This window comes from Oncorhynchus tshawytscha, linkage group LG28 (assembly GCF_018296145.1).
Source record: "Oncorhynchus tshawytscha isolate Ot180627B linkage group LG28, Otsh_v2.0, whole genome shotgun sequence".
NCBI classification, from domain to species: Eukaryota; Metazoa; Chordata; class Actinopteri; order Salmoniformes; family Salmonidae; genus Oncorhynchus; species Oncorhynchus tshawytscha.
In genome coordinates this window covers 43,613,836-43,637,047 of record NC_056456.1, presented here as the reverse complement: position 1 = coordinate 43,637,047, position 23,212 = coordinate 43,613,836, and the positions used below count along the sequence as shown (strand labels likewise).

The window sequence follows — 23,212 nt, the reverse complement described above, 5'->3', positions numbered from 1 at the left end:
TTGGATGATAAAAGCAGGACTGGACAACCTTCTTTACATGCAGCTCCAGGTTTAGGTCAGGGTCAAAGAAGACGCCAAGGTTTCTGGACTTTACATTGGTGGGGAAAGTTCTAAGGTTATCTACAACCTGACTCCCTTCAGGGTGGGGAACACATACAACAACCTCGGATTTCTTATCATTGAGCTGGAGAAAACTGTCAGACATCTAACATTTGATGTCAGCAAGATACTGGTGAAGGGTAGCTACGCTTGCTTGGTCACTGGTGAACGGTAGCTACACTAGCTTGGTCACTGGTGAAGGGCAGCTACGCTAGCTTGGTCACTGGTGAACGGTAGCTACACTAGCTTGGTCACTGGTGAACGGTAGCTACGCTAGCTTGGTCACTGGTGAAGGGCAGCTACGCTAGCTTGGTCACTGGTGAACGGTAGCTACACTAGCTTGGTCACTGGTGAAGGGCAGCTACGCTAGCTTGGTCACTGGTGAAGGGCAGCTACGCTAGCTTGGTCACTGGTGAAGGGCAGCTGCGCTAGCTTGGTCACTGGTGAAGGGCAGCTACGCTAGCTTGGTCACTGGTGAAGGGTAGCTGCGCTAGCTTGGTCACTGGTGAACTGTAGCTACGCTAGCTTGGTCACTGGTGAAGGGTAGCTACGCTAGCTTGGTCACTGGTGAACGGTAGCTACGCTAGCTTTGTCAATGAAGGGTGAAGTGAAGGGTACTTCCACATAGCAGTGAAACTGAATGTTATGATTACAGATTATGGTCAAACATTTTGAGAATAACACAAATATTAATTTTCACAAAGTCTGCTGCCTCAGTTTGTATGATGGCAATTTGCATATACTCCAGAAGGTTATTAAGAGTGATCAGATTAATTGAAATTAATTGCAAAGTCCCTCTTTGCCATGCAAATGAACTGAATTCCCAAAAAACATTTCCACTGCATTTCAGCCCTGCCACAAAAGGACCAGCTGACATCATGTCAGGGATTCTCTCGTTAACACAGGTGTGAGTGTTGACGAGGACCAGGCTGGAGATCACTCTGTCATGCTGATTGAGTTCGAATAACAGACTGGAAGCTTCAAAAGGAGGGTGGTGCTTGGAATCATTGTTCTTACTCTGTCAACCATGGTACCTGCAAGGAAACACGTGCCGTCATCATTAATTTGCAGAAAAAGTCAAATCCAAATCAAATCAAATTTTATTTGTCACATACACATGGTTAGCAGATGTTAATAATGCGAGTGTAGCGAAATGCTTGTGCTTCTAGTTCCGACAATGCAGTAATAACGAACAAGTAATCTAACTAACAATTCCAAAAAAACTACTGTCTTATACACAGTGTAAGGGGATAAAGAATATGTACATAAGGATATATGAATGAGTGATGGTACAGAGCAGCATAGGCAAGATACAGTAGATGATAGCGAGTACAGTATATACATATGAGATAAGTATGTAAACCAAGTGGCATAGTTAAAGTGGCTAGTGATACATGTATTACATAAGGATGCAGTCGATGATATAGAGTACAGTATCAACGTATGCATATGAGATGAATAATGTAGGGTAAGTAACATTATATAAGGTAGCATTGTTTAAAGTGGCTAGTGATATATTTACATCATTTCCCATCAATTCCCATGATTAAAGTGGCTGGAGTAGAGTCAGTGTCATTGACAGTGTGTTGGCAGTAGCCACTCAATGTTAGTGGTGGCTGTTTAACAGTCTGATGGCCTTGAGATAGAAGCTGTTTTTCAGTCTCTCGGTCCCAGCTTTGATGCACCTGTACTGACCTCGCCTTCTGGATGACAGCGGGGTGAACAGGCAGTGGCTCGGGTGGTTGATGTCCTTGATGATCTTTATGGCCTTCCTGTAGCATCGGGTGGTGTAGGTGTCCTGGAGGGCAGGTAGTTTGCCCCGGTGATGCGTTGTGCAGACCTCACTACCCTCTGGAGAGCCTTACGGTTGAGGGCGGTGCAGTTGCCATACCAGGCGGTGATACAGCCCGCCAGGATGCTCTCGATTGTGCATCTGTAGAAGTTTGTGAGTGCTTTTGGTGACAAGCCGAATTTCTTCAGCCTCCTGAGGTTGAAGAGGCGCTGTTGCGCCTTCCTCACGATGCTGTCTGTGTGAGTGGACCAATTCAGTTTGTCTGTGATGTGTATGCCGAGGAACTTAAAACTTGCTACCCTCTCCACTACTGTTCCATCGATGTGGATGGGGGTGTTCCCTCTGCTGTTTCCTGAAGTCCACAATCATCTCCTTAGTTTTGTTGACGTTGAGTGTGAGGTTATTTTCCTGACACCACACTCCGAGGGCCCTCACCTCCTCCCTGTAGGCCGTCTCGTCGTTGTTGGTAATCAAGCCTACCACTGTTGTGTCGTCCGCAAACCTGATGATTGAGTTGGAGGCGTGCATGGCCACGCAGTCGTGGGTGAACAGGGAGTACAGGAGAGGGCTCAGAACGCACCCTTGTGGGGCCCCAGTGTTGAGGATCAGCGGGGAGGAGATGTTGTTGCCTACCCTCACCACCTGGGGGCGGCCCGTCAGGAAGTCCAGTACCCAGTTGCACAGGGCGGGGTCGAGACCCAGGGTCTCGAGCTTGATGACGAGCTTGGAGGGTACTATGGTGTTGAATGCCGAGCTGTAGTCGATGAACAGCATTCTCACATAGGTATTCCTCTTGTCCAGATGGGTTAGGGCAGTGTGCAGTGTGGTTGAGATTGCATCGTCTGTGGACCTATTTGGGCGGTAAGCAAATTGGAGTGGGTCAAGGGTGTCAGGTAGGGTGGAGGTGATATGGTCCTTGACTAGTCTCTCAAAGCACTTCATGATGACGGATGTGAGTGCTACGGGCGGTAGTCGTTTAGCTCAGTTACCTTAGCTTTCTTGGGAACAGGAACAATGGTGGCCCTCTTGAAGCATGTGGGAACAGCAGACTGGTATAGGGATTGATTGAATATGTCCGTAAACACACCGGCCAGCTGGTCTGCGCATGCTCTGAGGGCGCGGCTGGGGATGCCGTCTGGGCCTGCAGCCTTGCGAGGGTTAACACGTTTAAATGTCTTACTCACTTCGGCTGCAGTGAAGGAGAGACCGCATGTTTCCGTTGCAGGCCGTGTCAGTGGCACTGTATTGTCCTCAAAGCGGGCAAAAAGTTATTTAGTCTGCCTGGGAGCAAGACATCCTGGTCCGTGACTGGGCTGGGTTTCTTCCTGTAGTCCGTGATTGACTGTAGACCCTGCCACATGCCTCTTGTGTCTGAGCCGTTGAATTGAGATTCTACTTTGTCTCTGTACTGGCGCTTAGCTTGTTTGATAGCCTTGCGGAGGGAATAGCTGCACTGTTTGTATTCAGTCATGTTACCAGACACCTTGCCCTGATTAAAAGCAGTGGTTCGTGCCTTCAGTTTCACACGAATGCTGCCATCAATCCACGGTTTCTGGTTAGGGAATGTTTTAATCGTTGCTATGGGAACGACATCTTCAATGCACGTTCTAATGAACTCGCACACCGTATCAGCGTATTCGTCAATGTTGTTGTCTGACGCAATACGAAACATCTCCCAGTCCACGTGATGGAAGCAGTCTTGGAGTGTGGAGTCAGCTTGGTCGGACCAGCGTTGGACAGACCTCAGCGTGGGAGCTTCTTGTTTTAGTTTCTGTCTGTAGGCAGGGATCAACAAAATGGAGTCGTGGTCAGCTTTTCCGAAAGGGGGCGGGGCAGGGCCTTATATGCGTCGCGGAAGTTAGAGTAACAATGATCCAGGGTCTTTCCACCCCTGGTTGCGCAGTCGATATGCTGATAAAATTTAGGGAGTCTTGTTTTCAGATTAGCCTTGTTAAAATCCCCAGCTACAATGAATGCAGCCTCCGGATAAATCGTTTCCAGTTTGCAGAGAGTTAAATAAAGTTCGTTCAGAGCCATCGATGTGTCTGCTTGGGGGATATATACGGCTGTGATTATAATCGAAGAGAATTCTCTTGGTAGATAATGCGGTCTACATTTGATTGTGAGGAATTCTAAATCAGGTGAACAGAAGGATTTGAGTTCCTGTATGTTTCTTTCATCACACCATGTCACGTTGGCCATAAGACATACGCCCCCGCCCGTCTTCTTACCAGAAAGATGTTTGTTTCTGTCGGCGCGATGCGTGGAGAAACCCGCTGGCTGCACCGCTTCGGATTGCGTCTCTCCAGTTAGCCATGTTTCCGTGAAGCAGAGAACGTTACAGTCTCTGATGTCCCTCTGGAATGCTACCCTTGCTCGGATTTCATCAACCTTGTTGTCAAGAGACTGGACATTGGCAAGAAGAATGCTAGGGAGTGGTGCACGATGTGCCCGTCTCCGGAGTCTGACCAGAAGACCGCTTCGTTTCCCTCTTTTTCTGAGTCGTTTTTTTTTTTTGGTCGCTGAAAAGTGCTTCACAGGCAAGGATATTGCTGCCAGTAAGATTGCACCTAAATCAACCATTTATCGGATCATCAAGAACTTTGGTGACGAACAATGCCTTTTCCAGCATGATGGAGCACCTTGACATAAGGCAAAATTGATAACTAAGTGGCTCAGGGAACAAAACATCAATATTTTGGGTCCATGGCCAGGAAACTCCCCAGACCTTAATCCCATTGATAACTTGTGGTTAATCCTCAAGAGGTGGGTGGACAAACAAAAACCCACAAATTCTGACAAACTCCAAACATTGATTACGCAAGAATGGGCTGCCATCAGTCAGGATGTGGCCCAAAAGACAGCATGCCAGGGCGGATTGCAGAGGTCTTGATAAAGAAGGGTCAACACTGCAAATATTGACTCTTTGCATCAACTTCATGTAATTGTCAATAAAAGCCTTTGACACTTATGAAATGCTTGTAATTATACTTCAGTATTCCATAGTAACATCTGACAAAAATATCTAAAGACACTGAAGCAGCAAACTTTGTGAAAATTAATATTTGTGTCATTCTCAAAACTTTTGGCCACGACTGTACAGGAAAAAAAGGGTGGTGCCAGAATTGACCCCTGAGGGACACCATAGTGAATAGATTCTGGGGACGATACTGAACCACCCATGCCCATGAGAAACGTCTGCCACGTAGATACGAGCTGAACCGGTCGAGGGCAAAGCCAGAGATTCCCACCCACCTCTCCAGCTGGTCAACAAAGAGGTTATGATCAATAAGTAATAAGATATTGATCTCAAATACAATTAAGCAGCATTTTGCTATTATCACAAATAGAAACTCCACAGTCCCAATAATCCAGAGGAAACCAGGTAAGGTTGTCCACTCTCGCTGCTTCTTCTGATTTGTAGTTCTTCTGGCACTGAGGTCCAGAAGAACTACAACAGACTTTTCAACAGCACCCGGTAACCAACAGAAGGTCCTTACTCAATTTCAAATCAAACAGTTTCCGTGAAGTGAGCGGAAGCCCGACTTGAATTTTCGAAATAATACAGACACGCCCACACCCTTACCTTCACAGGCTGCAGGTGGTATCCCGATGCAGACAAAGTACTGCCAGGTTAGCAGACAGGCCAGGAAACAACAGTATTTAGGCCAGATCTCAGCTATAGATTTCCTCCTACGTCTGTACATCACGGCTATCAGAGAGAAGGCATGCAGCACAGCATAGAAGTCCATACGCTGGCCAATCACATTCACCGCCAGTAGGAAGCATATCTAGAGCGAGAGAGAGCGAGACAACGAGGGGGAGGGAGGGAGAGGGGAGACAGAGAAAGGAAAGAGAAAGTGTGGAAAAGAAAGAGTCAGAGAGAGAGAGAGAGCGAGAGAGAGAAAGAGAGAGCCAGAAAGAGAGAGAGAGCGAGACAGAGAGAGAGAGATAGAGACAGAGAGAGAGAAAGAGACAGAGAGAGAGAAAGAGAGAGAGATTAGTGATTGTGACATGACATTGATGTCATTCTCAAATACATTAGCAGCGTTTTGCTTTTATTACAAATAGACAAGACACAACCCAAGTGATGTCTCTGAATATAATGGTTTCTACCTAAATCCAGCCCATGTGATCTCTCTGAATATAATGGTTTCTACCTAAATCCAGCCCAAGGGATCTCTCTGAATATAATGGTTTCTGCCTACCTCCAGCCCAAACTTGTAGAAGAAGTAGTTGATGAAGTACTTGGCACAGTTGACGATGCCGTTGTCGAGGTGTTGACGCGTGATGTCATGGAAGATGATGCGAGCGGCGGGCGCGGTGAGCTTGTTCCTCAGCCTGTAGTACTGCTGGTGACGGTAGATGGTCACCTCAAACGCCAGCATGGCCAACATCAGCAGGTTGTTCTGGATGAGGAGAGGAAAGGAAATGAGAGGAGAGGACGAGGACGAGGAGAGGAGATAACCCTGAGATAACCCTGACTCAGTTTATAGAGGTAGATGTTCAGTATAACGCTGACTCAGTTTATAGAGGTAGATGTTCAGTATAACCCTGACTCAGTTCATAGAGGTAGATGTTCAGTATAACCCTGACTCAGTTCATAGAGGTAGATGTTCAGTATAACCCTGACTCAGTTCATAGAGGTAGATGTTCAGTATAACCCTGACTCAGTTTATAGAGGTAGATGTTCAGTATAACCCTGACTCAGTTTATAGAGGGAGATGTTCATTATAACCCTGACTCAGTTTATAGAGGTAGATGTTCAGTATAACCCTGACTCAGTTTATAGAGGTAGATGTTCAGTATAACCCTGACTCAGTTCATAGAGGTAGATGTTCAGTATAACCCTGACTCAGTTTATAGAGGTAGATGTTATAACCCTGATTCAGTTCATAGAGGTAGATGTTCAGTATAACCCTGACTCAGTTTATAGAGGTAGATGTTATAACCCTGATTCAGTTCATAGAGGTAGATGTTCAGTATAAACCTGACTCAGGCTGGTCCTTCCGGACAGATAATCAAAAGTTAGCCTACCCAACATCCTGGATTATCAAAGTCAGATGTCGGAAAAAACTGAGTGTATGAGTTTTCTATCTGATAACTATTTCCTTTGTGTGCATGTCTCATTTCGATGCAATATTATATGAATATCTATATATATTATATGAATATCTATATATATTATATGAATATCTATATATATTATATGAATATCTATATATATTATATGAATATCTATGATATTATATGAATAGATATTATTATATGAATAGATAAATAGACATTTGCTCACCCTGAGGTTCTAACCAGTAGTTCATAGGATGTTCAGTATAACTTGTTGAGACCTCAGTTTATAGAGGTAGATGTTCAGTTGGAATAGGGTCTACTGGCTCCTTATAGAGCAGAGAGTCTTTCATCTCTTCTCTCTGTTTCTCTGTGACTGAGTTCATTGGCTGGGGAGGAAGAGGGTAGTCAGAAACCGACTCAGTTTATAGAGTCAGAACTGGTTCAGTCAGAACCGACTCAGTTTAGTCAGAACTGGCATAGATGTTCAGTATAACCCTGACTGAGTTCCGTTTATAGAGGTAGATGTTCAGTATAACCCTGACTCAGTTTAGTCAGAACTGGTTCATCAGATACCGACTCAGTTTATAGAGGGAGATGTTCAGATAACCCTGGAGGTAGATGTTCAGAACCCTGGTTCAGTCAGATAAACTGGCATCAGTGTATGAGTTTTCTATCCGGGGTTAGAACCTCACCCTGAGGTTCTCCAGGAGTCAGAACTGGCATCAGAACCGGGGTTAGAACCGGAGTCAGAACCGGGGTCAGAACCGGAGTCAGAACCGGAGTCAGAACTGGAGTCAGAACCGGAGTCAGTCATACGTATGGTTACAGCCTTCTTGGTATCTATTTCCATAAGACTGGATAAGTATGTTTAGATTGAAATAAGTATGTTTAGATTGAAATAAGTATGTTTAGATTGAAATAAGTATGTTTAAATATCTTTGAGTCTTTTGCTCGAGGACCTGAATTGAGAAACTCTACTTTTAGTACCTGCTCTCTAAGACACTGAAACCAATCAATCAATTGACCACACCCACCAATCACCAACCACCAATCCACCACACCCACCAATCCACCCACCAACCAATCCACCAATCCACCAACCAACCAATCCACCAACCAACCAACAAACCACCAATCCGCCCACCAATCCACCAACCAACCAATCCACCAACCAACCAAAAATCCACCCACCAATACACCAACCCACCAACTAACCAACCAACCAATCCACCAACCAACCAACAACCCACCAATCCACCAACCAACATACCAACCCATCCATCAACCAACCAATCCACCAACCAACCCACCCACCAATCCACCAACCAACCAACCAATCCACCCACCAATCTACCAACCAACCAACCAACAACCCACCAATACAATACCAATACACCAACCCACCAACCAACCAACCAACCAACAACCCACCAAACCACCAACCAACATACCAACCGACCAATCCACCTATCAATCCACCAACCAACCAACCCACCCACCAATCCACCAACCAACCAACCAATCCACCCACCAATCTACCAACCAACCAACCAATCCACCCACCACTCCACCAACCAACCAACCAACAACCCACCAATCTACCAACCAACCAACCAACAACCCACCAATCTACCAACCAATCCACCCACCAATCTACCAACCAACCAAACTATCCACCCACCAATCCACCAACTAACCAACCCACCCACCAATACACCAACTAACCAACCAACCAACCAATCCACCAACCAACCAACAACCCACCAACTAACCAAACAACCAACCAATCCACCAACCAACCAACCAACCAACAACCCACCAAACCACCAACCAACATACCAACCAACCAATCCACCAACCAATCCACATACCAATCCACCAACCAATCCACCAACCAACCAACCCACCCATCAATCCACCAACCAACCAACCAATCCACCCACCACTCTACCAACCAACCAACCAATCCACCCAACAATCCACCAACCAACAACCCACCAATCGACCAACCAACCAACCAATCCACCCACCAATCTACCAACCAACCAACAAATCCACCCACCAATCCACCAATCCACCAATCCACCAACCCACCCACCCACCCACCAATCCACCAACCAACCAATCCACCAACCAACAACCCACCAATCCACCCACCCACCCACCAATCCACCCACCCACCAGTCCACCCACCCACCAATCCACCAACCAACCAACCAACCAATCCACCAACCAACCAATCAACAACTCACCAATCCACCCACCCACCAATCCAACAACCAATACACCAATCCACCAACTAACCAACCAACCAACCAATACACCAACCAACCAACAACCCACCAAACCACCAACCAACATACCAACCAATCCACCAACCAACCAATCCACCTACCAATCCACCAACCAATACACCAACCCACCAATCCACCAACTAACCAACCAACCAATCCACCAACCAACCAACAACCCACCAACCAACATACCAACCAATCCACCAACCAACCAATCCACCTACCAATACACCAACCAATACACCAACCCACCAATCCACCAACTAACCAACCAACCAATCCACCAACCAACCAACAACCCACCAAACCACCAACCAACATACCAACCAATACACCAACCCACCAACTAACCAACCAACCAACCAATCCACCAACCAACCAACAACCCACCAAACCACCAACCAACATACCAACCAACCAATCCACCTACCAACCAATCCACCAACCAACAACCCACCAACCAACAACCCACCAATCCACTAATCCACCAACCCACCCACCCACCAAACCACCAACCAACATACCAACCAACCAATCCACCTATCAATCCACCAACCAACCAATCCACCAACCAACCAACCAACCCACCCACCAATACACCAACCAACCAACCAATCCACCCACCAATCTACCAACCAACCAACCAATCCACCCACCACTCCACCAACCAACCAACCAACAACCCACCAATCTACCAACCAACCAATCCACCCACCAATCTACCAACCAACCAAACAATCCACCCACCAATCCACCAACCCACCAATCCACCAACTAACCAACCCACCCACCAATACACCAACTAACCAACCAACCAACCAATCCACCAACCAACCAACAACCCACCAACTAACCAAACAACCAACCAATCCACCAACCAACCAACCAACAACCCACCAATCCACCCACCACTCTACCAACCAACCAACCAATCCACCTAACAATCCACCAACCAACAACCCACCAATCGACCAACCAACCAACCAATCTACCAACCAACCAACAAATCCACCCACCAATCCACCAATCCACCAACCCACCCACCCACCCACCCACCAACCAACCAATCCACCAACCAACAACCCACCAATCCACCCACCCACCCACCAACCAACCAATCCACCCACCAATCCACCCACCCACCAATCCACCCACCCACCAACCAATCCACCCACCAATCTACCAACCAACCAACCAATCCACCAACCAACCAATCAACAACTCACCAATCCACCCACCCACCAATCCAACAACCAATACACCAATCCACCAACTAACCAACCAACCAACCAACCAATACACCAACCAACCAACAAACCACCAACCAACATACCAACCAATCCACCAACCAACCAATCCACCTACCAATCCACCAACCAATACACCAACCCACCAACTAACCAACCAACCAATCCACCAACCAACCAACAACCCACCAAACCACCAACCAACATACCAACCAATCCACCAACCAACCAATCCACCTACCAATCCACCAACCAATACACCAACCCACCAACTAACCAACCAACCAATCCACCAACCAACCAACAACCCACCAAACCACCAACCAACATACCAACCAATACACCAACCCACCAACTAACCAACCAACCAATCCACCAACCAACCAACAACCCACCAAACCACCAACCAACATACCAACCAACCAATCCACCTACCAATCCACCAACCAACCAACCAATCCACCAACCAACCCACCCACCAACCAATCCACCCACCCACCAATCCACCTACCACCAACCAGCCAACCAACAACCCACCAATTCACCCACCAACCAACAACCCACCAATCCACCAACCAACCACCAACCCTCCAATCCACCAACCAACCAATCCACCAACCAACAACCCACCAACCAACAACCCACCAATCCACTAATCCACCAACCCACCCACCCACCAATCCACCAACCAACCAACCACCAACCCTCCAATCCACCAACCAACCAACCCACCAACCCACCAACCAACCAACTCACTCAATCACCCACCCACTGACCCACCCACTAACCCACCCACTGACCCACCCACCAACCAAACCACCCACTCACTCACTCACCCACTGACCCACCCACTAACCCACCCACTCACCCACCCACCAACCCACCAACCAACCCACCCACTCACTCACCCATCAACCCACTCACCCACCCACCCACCGACCCACCAACCAACCAACCAACCAACCAACCAACCAACCCACTCACTCACTCATCCACTAACCAACCCACCCACCGAACTACTGACCCACCGATCCACCAACCAACCCACCGACCCACCAACCAACCAACCCACTCACTCACCCACCAACCCACCAACCCACCGACCAACCCACCCACCGACCTACCGACCCACCGACCCACCGACCAACCCACCCACCGACCTACTGACCCACCGACACGCCGACCAACCCACCCACCGACCTACTGACCCACCGACCCGCCGACCAACCCACCCACCGACCTACTGACCCACCGACCTACTGACGCACCAACCAACCCACCCACCGACCTACTGGTCCACCGACCTACTGACCCACCGACCTACTGACCCACCGACCTACTGACCCACCAACCCACCGACCCACCGACCAACCCACCCACCGATCTACCGACCAACCCACCCAACGACCTACTGACCCGCCGACCTACTGACCCACCGACCTACTGACCCACCGGCCAACCCACCCACCGACCTACTGACCCACCGACCCACAGACCGACCCACCCACCGACCTACCGACCCATTGACCTACTGACCCACTGACCCACCGACCTACTGACCCACCAACCCACCGACCAACCCACCCACCGACCTACCGACCCACCGACCAACCCACCCAACGACCTACTGACCCACCGACCTACTGACCCACCGACCTACTGACCCACCGGCCAACCCACCCACCGACCTACTGACCCACCGACCCACCAACCAACCCACCCACCGACCCACCAACCCATCCTACTCACCATGGAGCAGTTCTTGGAGTAAGAGGCAGGTTGTATAGATTCCAGCTGGTACGACATCTTAAAGACGATGATAACACAGGTCCACACTGTACAGATACTGGATGCCAGGGGTCTGAACTGACTGAAGGGTAGAGCGAAGGCCCAGCACGCCAGGAACACGTAGTTGAACAAGGACACCTGCCAGAGACATAACACATCAACCTCCAGGATTCCCTTCAGCTCAGTGAGCGAACACAGTCTTGTGACAGGAAATGTCACTTTTTAACACTTGACTGTATGTTGCTCCAATAGGCCAGGTTTTCCTCGGGAAACAAAAAATGGTTTCTCATCTACAGGGACTTCCAGGTTAAATAAAGGATAAATGAATCACAAAATAGTGACAGTGTTACCTCCTTGACAGAGACCAGTATGATGCACGAGGAGACGATCTTGACGATGTGCATCTCTAGGAGCCACCAGATGAAGAGCTGCAGCTTGTGGAAATATTCCAGGAATGTGAGGAAGAGCACAGTCAGACGGTCCACCACCAGGGGCCACTTATTCTTTAGGTCTGACAGGAACAGGATGAGACAGGAAGCAATCAGTCAGCCAGTCAGTCAGTCAGACGGTCCACCACCAGGGGCCACTTATTCTTTAGGTCTGACAGGAACATGACGAGACAAGAAGCAATCAGTCAGTCAGCCAGTCAGTCAGTCAGACGGTCCACCACCAGGGGCCACTTATTCTTTAGGTCTGACAGGAACAGGACGAGACAGGAAGCAATCAGTCAGCCAGTCAGTCAGTCAGACGGTCCACCACCAGGGGCCACTTATTCTTTAGGTCTGACAGGAACAGGATGAGACAGGAAGCAATCAGTCAGTCAGACGGTCCACCAACAGGGGCCACTTATTCTTTAGGTCTGACAGGAACAGGACGAGACAGGAAGCAATCAGTCAGCCAGTCAGTCAGTCAGTCAGCCAATAGTCAGCCAGTCAGTCAGTCAGAGTCGGTCCACCACCAGGGGCCACTTATTCTTTAGGTCTGACAGGAACAGGACGAGACAGGAAGCAATCAGTCAGCCAGTCAGCCAGTCAGCCAATAGTCAGCCAGTCAGTCAATCAAATCAAATTCAAATGTATTTATAAAGCCCTTCTTACATCAGCTGATATCTCAAAGTGCTGTACAGAAACCCAGCCTCAAACCCCAAACAGCAAGCAATGCAGGTGTTGAAGCACGTTGGCTAGGAAAAACTCCCTAGAAAGGCCAGAACCTAGGAAGAAACCTAGAGAGGAACCAGCTATGAGAGGTGGCCAGTCCTCTTCTGGCTGTGCCGGGTGGAGATTATAACAGAACATGGCCAAGATGTTCAAATGTTCATAAATGACCAGCATGGTCAAATAATAATAATCACAGTAGTTGTCGAGGGTGCAACAGGTCAGCACCTGTAAATGTCAGTTGGTTTTTCATAGCCGATCACTCAGAGTATCTCTACCGCTCCTGCTGTCTCTAGAGAGTTGAAAACAGCAGGTCTGGGACAGGTAGCAGGTCTGGGACAGGTGGCACGTCCGGTGAACAGGTCAGGGTCCGATAGCCGCCGGCAGAACAGTTGAAACAATCTGTCCATCAGTCAGCCCATCAGTCAGCCTGTCAGCCAGCCAACCGTTAGCCAGTCAGTCAGCCAGTCAGTCCAGGAAGCATCCATGTTTATATATTGAACAGAACATAGTGGCGCTGTCTCCAAATACACCTAATCCATTATAGTAAAGGCTGAAGGCTAATCCGAAATAACCCCATATAGCAGACTACCTTTGGCAAGAACTGTAAGATCTGGTCAAAATGTATGGCATGTTCTGTGTTCCTGAGGTAGTCTGTTCTATATTCTATACTCTATGTTCCTGAGGTACTCTATATTCTATGTCCTGTGTACCTGAGGTAGCCCGTTCTATATTCTATATTCTATGTTCTGTATACCTGAGGTAGTGTGTTCTATATTCTATGTTCTGTATACCTGAGGTAGTGTGTTCTATATTCTATGTTCTGTGTTCTGTATACCTGAGGTAGTGTGTTCTATATTCTATGTTCTGTATACCTGAGGTAGTGTGTTCTGTGGAGGGCTCTGGCTCAGTTCCCACACGACAGTCTCCACTCTTCCCCTGAGGTAGTGTGTTCTATATACCTGAGGTAGTGTGTTCTGTATACCTGAGGTAGTGTGTTCTGTGGAGGACTCTGGCTCAGTTCCCACACTACAGTCTCCACTCTTCCCCGGCCCTGAACTGGATTTGGACTCAAAAGACTTGTTGAATGACCGACACGGGTCTATAGACTGACAGAGTCCTCCTTTCTGCTTCATCCCTCCATTCTTCTCCTTCATCAGGTTTCTCTCCTTCTCGTCCTCCACCCGTATCACTCCTTCTCCAGAATAGAGCATGGTGATGTCAGCCAGGCTTCCATCCTGGTGTACCAATCTGGGGCGGGAGACGGTGTTTAGATTCACAACAACACACACACAACACACACACACACACAGTATCAAGCAGATGTTAGGATGGGAGTAACAGCCGTGTGTGTATATGGCCAATAACAGCAGAGCAGAATTAAACAGCGTCGTGTTCAACATAAAGCAATAAGCACATTCCTGTCATACTTAAAAAATAAAAGTCAGTTTTACACTCTGGCATACTTCAAAATAAAAGTCAGTTTTACACTCTGGCATACTTAAAAAATAAAAGTCAGTTTTACACTCTGGCATACTTCAAAATAAAAGTCAGTTTTACACTCTGGCATACTTCAAAATAAAAGTCAGTTTTACACTCTGGCATACTTCAAAATAAAAGTCAGTTTTACACTCTGGCATACTTAAAAAATAAAAGTCAGTTTTACACTCTGGCATACTTCAAAATAAAAGTCAGTTTTACACTCTGGCATACTTAAAAAATAAAAGTCAGTTTTACACTCTGGCATACTTCAAAATAAAAGTCAGTTTTACACTCTGGCATACTTCAAAATAAAAGTCAGTTTTACACTCTGGCATACTTCAAAATAAAAGTCAGTTTTACACTCTGGCATACTTCAAAATAAAAGTCAGTTTTACACTCTGGCATACTTCAAAATAAAAGTCAGTTTTACACTCTGGCATACTTCAAAATAAAAGTCAGTTTTACACTCTGGCATACTTAAAAAATAAAAGTCAGTTTTATACTTCACAGTTTTACACTGTGGCATACTTAAAAAATAAAAGTCAGTTTTACACTCTGGCATACTTCAAAATAAAAGTCAGTTTTACACTCTGGCATACTTAAAAAATAAAAGTCAGTTTTACACTCTGGCATACTTCAAAATAAAAGTCAGTTTTACACTCTGGCATACTTAAAAAATAAAAGTCAGTTTTACACTCTGGCATACTTAAAAATAAAAGTCAGTTTTACACTCTGGCATACTTAAAAAATAAAAGTCAGTTTTACACTCTGGCATACTTAAAAAATAAGTCAGTTTTACACTCTGGCATACTTAAAAAATAAAAGTCAGTTTTACACTCTGGCATAATTAAAAAATAAAAGTCAGTTTTACACTCTGGCATACTTAAAAAATAAAAGTCAGTTTTACACTCTGGCATACTTCAAAATAAAAGTCAGTTTTACACTCTGGCATACTTCAAAATAAAAGTCAGTTTTACACTCTGGCATACTTAAAAAATAAAAGTCAGTTTTACACTCTGGCATACTTCAGTTTCTTCTTCTCTCAATATAGATCAATGGTAATAGGAGAGAAGAGAGGGAGACACCTAAGCTGCACATGAAATGGCACCCTACCCCTGACATACTGTACTACGTTTCACCAGAGCACTATGTGGGCCCTGGTCTAAAGTAGTGCACTACCCCTATGGGCCCTGGTCTATTGTAGTGCACTACCCCTATGGGCCCTGGTCTAAAGTAGTGCACTACCCCTATGGGCCCTGGTCTAAAGTAGTGCACTACCCCTATGGGCCCTGGTCTAAAGTAGTGCACTACCCCTATGGGCCCTGGTCTAAAGTAGTGCACTACCCCTATGGGCCCTGGTCTAAAGTAGTGCACTACCCCTATGGGCCCTGGTCTATTGTAGTGCACTACCCCTATGGGCCCTGGTCTAAAGTAGTGCACTACCCCTATGGGCCCTGGTCACTACCCCTAAAAAGTAGTGCACTACCCCTATGGGCCCTGGTCTAAAGTAGTGCACTACCCCTATGGGCCCTGGTCTAAAGTAGTGCACTACCCCTATGGGCCCAGGTCTAAAGTAGTGCACTACCCCTATGGGCCCTGGTCTAAAGTAGTGCACTACCCCTATGGGTCCTGGTCTAAAGTAGTGCACTACCCCTATGGGCCCTGGTCTAAAGTAGTGCACTACCCCTACGGGCCCTGGTCTATTGTAGTGCACTACCCCTATGGGCCCTGGTCTAAAGTAGTGCACTACCCCTATGGGCCCTGGTCTAAAGTAGTGCACTACCCCTATGGGCCCTGGTCTAAAGTAGTGCACTACCCTATGGGCCCTGGCCTGTTGTAGTGCACTAATATAGTATAGGGAGCCACTTGGGAAGCAACTCTTAACAGAATATCTCCCTCAGTCTCAGGTAATGTGTCATAGGATCGGAGGTTAGAGGTCAGGGTTGGCTTGCAGGTCAGGGCAAGCATTGAATTTCTCATTGGAGATTCAGACTTACTTGCTCTGTGGAGGAAAACATTTTTCCTTGATGCTGCTCAGATAACAACAATGTTACAGAGAGAGAACGATAAACACAGGAAGGAGAGAGAGAGAGAGAGAGAAAGCAAAGAGATTGTCAACAAACAGTTGATTGACAGACACAGTGTAGGTCACAGATCATTAGGTTGGTGCTAACATGCTACTACAGGCCACAGAAGACCAGGGGAACAGTTACAAGGAAAGGATTTGGTTTTTGAAGGGAAGCTACAAGGGAAGGGCGAGTTTTGGAGTGTTTTAATACTAATTTTCAGGAGAGTAGAAAAGAAAGTACGAGGCAAGGCTTTCAGACAATAACAGATTGTAAAAGACCCGGCCGTGAGCTGCCCAGTGACGCAGAACTCCCAAACGAGCTAAATGCCTTTTATGCTCGATTCGTGGAATATAACACTGTGCCTTGCGTGAGGGCTCCTGTTTTTCAGATGACTGTTATCTCACTCTCCATGACCAATGTGAGAAAAACATTTAAACAGGTTAACAATCACAAGGACAGAATACCAGGGCGCTTTGCAATCAAGGGTGGTGCAGTTGCAATACCAAGCGGTGATGCAGCCAGTCAAGATGCTCTCGACGGTGCAGCTGGAGAACTTGCTTGGAGGTTAACAGTGGTTTTTCAGGAGAGTAGATTGGCTTTGAGATTAACAGCCGTTTTTCAGGTAGAGTAGGTTGGCTTTGAGGTTAACAGTGGTTTTTCAGGTAGAGTAGGTTGGCTTTGAGATTATCAGCCGTTTTTCAGGTAGAGTAGGTTGGCTTTGAGGTTAACAGGGGTTTTTCAGGTAGAGTAGGTTGGCTTTGAGGTTAACATTGGTTTTTCAGGTAGAGTAGGTTGGCTTTGAGGTTAACAGTGGTTTTCAGGTAGAGTAGGTTGGCTTTGAGGTTAACAGTGTTTTTTTAGGAGAGTAGGTTGGCTTTGAGGTTAACAGTGTTTTTTTAGGAGAGTAGGTTGGCTTTGAGGTTAACAGTGTTTTTTTAGGAGAGTAGGTTGGCTTTGAGGTTAACAGTGGTTTTTCAGGTAGAGTAGGTTGGCTTTGAGGTTAACAGTGTTTTTGTGTGTACCAACAGGGCTGTAGGACAGGGCTGTGGGACAGGGCTGTAGGACCAAACCGTTTCAGATGGAAGGTAGGTACCAGGGCAGGGAAAGACAGGGCTGTAGGACAGGGCTGTACTACAGGGCTGTGGGACAGGGCTGTAGGACAGGGCTGTAGGACAGGGCTGTGGGACAGGGCTGTAAGACAGGGCTGTAAGACAGGGCTGTAAGACAGGGCTGTGGGACAGGGCTGTAGGACAGGGCTGTAGGACAGGGCTGTGGGACAGGGCTGTGGGACAGGGATGTAGGACAGGGCTATTCAGATGCTAGGGGGCTGGAGGTATAGAGGATGAGAGAAGAAGAGATGATGGAGAGGAGAAGTTGACTGAGGAAGAGGAAGGTAAATCAAACTAATAGTGGGGATGAGGATGGAGGGAGGGAACGTGGGAGGGAGGGAAGGATGATGGAGGGAGGGAATGTGGGAGGGAGGGATGATGGAGGGAGGGAATGTGGGAGGGAGGGATGATTGAGGGAGGGAACATGGGAGGGAGAGAAGGATGATGGAGGGAGGGAACGTGGAAGGGAGGGAAGGATGATGGAGGGAGGGAGGGAACGTGGGAGGGAGGGATGATGGAGGGAGACAGGGAACGTGGGAGGGAGAGAAAGATGATGGAGGGAGGGAACATGGGAGGGAGAGAAGGATGATGGAGGGAGGGAACGTGGGAGGGAGGGAAGGATGATGGAGGGAGGGAACGTGGGAGGGAGGGATGATTGAGGGAGGGAACGTGGGAGGGAGGGAAGGATGATGGAGGGAGGGAACGTGGGAGGGAGGGAACGTGGGAGGGAGGGAAGGATGATGGAGAGAGGGAACGGAGGGAGGGAGGGAAGGATGATGGAGAGAGGGAACGTGGGAGGGAGGGAAGGATGATGGAGGGAGGGAATGTGGGAGGGATGGAGGGATGATGGAGAGAGGGAGGGAATGTGGGAGTGAGGGAAGGATGATGTTGGGAGGGAGAGACGTGTGAGGGAGGGAGGGAACAGAAAGCAGGCAGTTACCCACCTATTCATGATCAGATACACACGGCCATTGACTTTAGCATTACTGTATGAGGAGAGGTAGGAATGGAGAGATGACCGAGGAGTAGGAGAGATGACCGAGGAGGAGGAGAGATGACCGAGGAGGAGGAGAGATGACCGAGGATGAGGAGAGATGACCGAGGATGAGGAGAGATGACCGAGGAGGAGGAGAGATGACCGAGGAGGAGGAGAGATGACCGAGGAGGAGGAGAGATGACCGAGGAGGAGGAGAGATGACAGATGGCAGTAGATTAGAGAGACAAGGGAAGCAGAAAAGAGGACGGATGATAATCAAGTAGGAAATGGATGAGAAACCAATAGACCACCACACAGACTACTACACAGACCACCACACAGACCACCCCACAGACTACTACACAGACCACCACTACACAGACCACCACTACACAGACTACTACACAGACCAGCATGATATCAGAACCACAGACCACCCAGTTAATCCCAGGACATAAACATGTCAAAATTAGTTGAACCATTTCTGGGTTCAGAGCCAGTCACCCAGCTCACCTTTAGATTCTGCCACAAACTCATGTCAGCACCCCAAACTAATGCCCAGGCTTTAGCTCAGTGGGTTAACCTAGTCTAGAGCAGTATCAGGGTTCAAACCCCAGTCAGCTCATCTGTAGATGGTGCTGAAACTCATGTTAGCTCCCCAAACTAATGCCTAGGCTTTAGCTCAGTGGGCTAACGTAACACATGGTTCAAAACCCCTGGTCTGTCACTCAGTCTCACCTGTAGATGGTGCTGAGACTCATGTTATCTCCCTGTATTGACAACTAGTCCTACACTTTAGCTCAGTGGGCTAACACAGTCAGTCACTCATCCTCACCTGTAGATGGTGCTGTCCTGTTTTTGGGACACATCCTTCAGGTCCGTGAGCAGCAGGAAGTGGTCGTGGAAGTAGTGAAGGTGAAGGATACACACCAGGAGGAAGGAGGTGGGGATGAAGATACGTGTGAAGAGCATCGATACGGAGAACTGTTCTAACCCCAGGTCCTTCAGTCTGGAGAGAGAGGAGGGGAGAGACCAAACATCATATCTCAACCCCAGGTCCTTCAGTCTGGAGAGAGAGGAGGGGAGAGACCAAACATCATATCTCAACCCCAGGTCCTTCAGTCTGGAGAGAGAGGAGGGGAGAGACAGAGACCAAACATCATAGCTCAACCCCAGGTCCTTCAGTCTGGAGACAGACCACACCATACATCACATCTCAACCCCAGGTCCTTCAGTCAGGAGACAGACCACACCATACATCACATCTCAACCGCAGGTCCTTCAGTCTGGAGACAGACTACACCATACATCACATCTCAACCCCAGGTCCTTCAGCCAGGAGACAGACCACATCATATCTTAACCCCAGGTCCTTCAGTCTGGAGACAGACCACATCATATCTCAACCCCAGGTCCTTCAGTCTGGAGACAGACCACATCATATCTCAACCCCAGGTCCTTCAGTCTGGAGACAGACCACATCACATCTCAACCCCAGGTCCTTCAGTCAGGAGACAGACCACACAATACATAACATCTCAACACCAGGTCCTTCAGTCTGGAGACAGACCACACCATACATCACATCTCAACCCCAGGTCCTTCAGCCAGGAGACAGACCACACCATACAGCACATCTCAACCCCAGGTCCTTCAGTCTGGAGACAGACCACACCATATCTCAACCCCAGGTCCTTCAGTCTGGAGACAGACCACACCATACATCACATCTCAACCCCAGGTCCTTCAGTCTGGAGACAGACAACACCATACATCACATCTCAACCCCAGGTCCTTCAGCCTGGAGACAGACCACACCATACATCACATCTCAACCCCAGGTCCTTCAGTCTGGAGACATACCACACCATATCTCAACCCCAGGTCCTTCAGCCTGGAGACAGACCACACCATACAGCACATCTCAACCCCAGGTCCTTCAGCCAGGAGACAGACCACACCATATCTCAACCCCAGGTCCTTCAGCCAGGAGACAGACCACACCATACATCACATCTCAACCCCGGTCCTTCAGTCTGGAGACAGACCACACCATATCTCAACCCCAGGTCCTTCAGTCTGGAGACAGACCACACCATATCTCATCCCCAGGTCCTTCAGTCTGGAGACAGACCACACCATACATCACATCTCAACCCCAGGTCCTTCAGTCTAGAGACAGACCACACCATATCTCAACCCCAGGTCCTTCAGTCTGGAGACAGACCACACCATACATCACATCATCTCAACCCCAGGTCCTTCAGCCAGGAGACAGACCACACCATACATCACATCTCAACCCCGGTCCTTCAGTCTGGAGACAGACCACACCATATCTCAACCCCAGGTCCTTCAGTCTGGAGACAGACCACATCATATCTCAACCCCAGGTCCTTCAGTCTGGAGACAGACCACATCACATCTCAACCCCAGGTCCTTCAGTCAGGAGACAGACCACACCATATCTCAACCCCAGGTCCTTCAGTCTGGAGACAGACCACACCATACATCACATCTCAACCCCAGGTCCTTCAGCCAGGAGACAGACCACACCATACATCACATCTCAACCCCCGGTCCTTCAGTCTGGAGACAGACCACACCATATCTCAACCCCAGGTCCTTCAGTCTGGAGACAGACCACACCATATCTCATCCCCAGGTCCTTCAGTCTGGAGACAGACCACACCATACATCACATCTCAACCCCAGGTCCTTCAGCCTGGAGACAGACCACACCATACATCACATCTCAACCCCAGGTCCTTCAGTCTGGAGACATACCACACCATATCTCAACCCCAGGTCCTTCAGCCTGGAGACAGACCACACCATACAGCACATCTCAACCCCAGGTCCTTCAGCCAGGAGACAGACCACACCATATCTCAACCCCAGGTCCTTCAGTCTGGAGACAGACCACACCATACATCACATCTCAACCCCAGGTCCTTCAGCCTGGAGACAGACCACACCATACAGCACATCTCAACCCCAGGTCCTTCAGCCAGGAGACAGACCACACCATATCTCAACCCCAGGTCCTTCAGCCTGGAGACAGACCACACCATACAGCACATCTCAACCCCAGGTCCTTCAGCCAGGAGACAGACCACACCATATCTCAACCCCAGGTCCTTCAGTCTGGAGACAGACCACACCATATCTCAACCCCAGGTCCTTCAGTCTGGAGACAGACCACACCATACATCACATCTCCTTCAACCCCAGGTCCTTCAGTCTGGAGACAGACCACACCATACATCACATCTCAACCCCAGGTCCTTCAGTCTGGAGACAGACCACACCATACATCACATCTCAACCCCAGGTCCTTCAGTCTGGAGACAGACCACACCATACAGCACATCCCTCACTAATGCAGGACTAAATGTATAGAGAAATGTAGGTGTCTGAGCATTGCAAATGTTCTCTTTAGCAATTTTGTGAACTTTAGGGTCAGAGGTCAGGGGTTAGGACTCACTTCTCTTTGCTCATGCCAGTCATGTTATACCAGCAGGGTAAGGAGGGTCAGGGGTTAGGGGTCAGGGGTTAGGACTCACTTCTCTTTGCTCATGCCAGTCATGTTAGACCAGAAGGGTAGGGAGGGTCAGGGGTCAGGACTCACTTTTCTTTGCTCATGCCAGTCATGTTAGACCAAAAAGGTAGGGAGGGTCAGGGGTTAGGGGTCAGGGGTTAGGACTCACTTCTCTATGCTCATGCCTGTCATGTTAGACCAGAAGGGTAGGGAGGGTCAGGGGTTAGGGGTCAGGGGTTAGGACTCACTTCTCTTTGCTCATGACAGTCATGTTAGACCAGAAGGGTAGGGAGGGTCAGGGGTTAGGGGTCAGGGGTTAGGACTCACTTCTCTTTGCTCATGCCAGTCATGTTAGACCAGAAGGGTAGAGAAGTCTCAAACTGGAAGGTGTAGACCAGGACGAGGACCAGCATGGTGTAGACCACCACAGACATCCAGAAGTACTTCAGGATCCTCCTCCAGTACTCATAGTGCACCTGGAGACAACACACACACACACACACACACACACACACACAACACACAACACACACACCAGGTTGGTTTAAATGTTTCACTGTGTTGTCCCCCCAGCTCAAACCCCAAAGGTCT

The 23,212-nt window shown here is 48.3% G+C and overlaps 1 protein-coding gene across 1 annotated transcript in view; it reads right to left on the bottom strand.

Moving 5' to 3' along the window:
• LOC112226418 (piezo-type mechanosensitive ion channel component 2-like) overlaps positions 1-23,212 on the bottom strand; it is a 116,098-nt gene that overhangs the window by 74,489 nt on the left and 18,397 nt on the right. Inside the window, exons 7-14 of the mRNA XM_042307884.1 lie at positions 22,949-23,097; positions 19,916-20,089; positions 14,430-14,695; positions 12,641-12,801; positions 12,252-12,428; positions 7,269-7,347; positions 6,100-6,356; positions 5,478-5,682 (exon numbers count right to left, since the gene is read on the bottom strand). Of these exons, the coding sequence (XP_042163818.1) occupies positions 5,478-5,682; positions 6,100-6,356; positions 7,269-7,347; positions 12,252-12,428; positions 12,641-12,801; positions 14,430-14,695; positions 19,916-20,089; positions 22,949-23,097 (1,468 nt within the window). The remainder of the gene's footprint in view (positions 1-5,477; positions 5,683-6,099; positions 6,357-7,268; positions 7,348-12,251; positions 12,429-12,640; positions 12,802-14,429; positions 14,696-19,915; positions 20,090-22,948; positions 23,098-23,212) is intronic.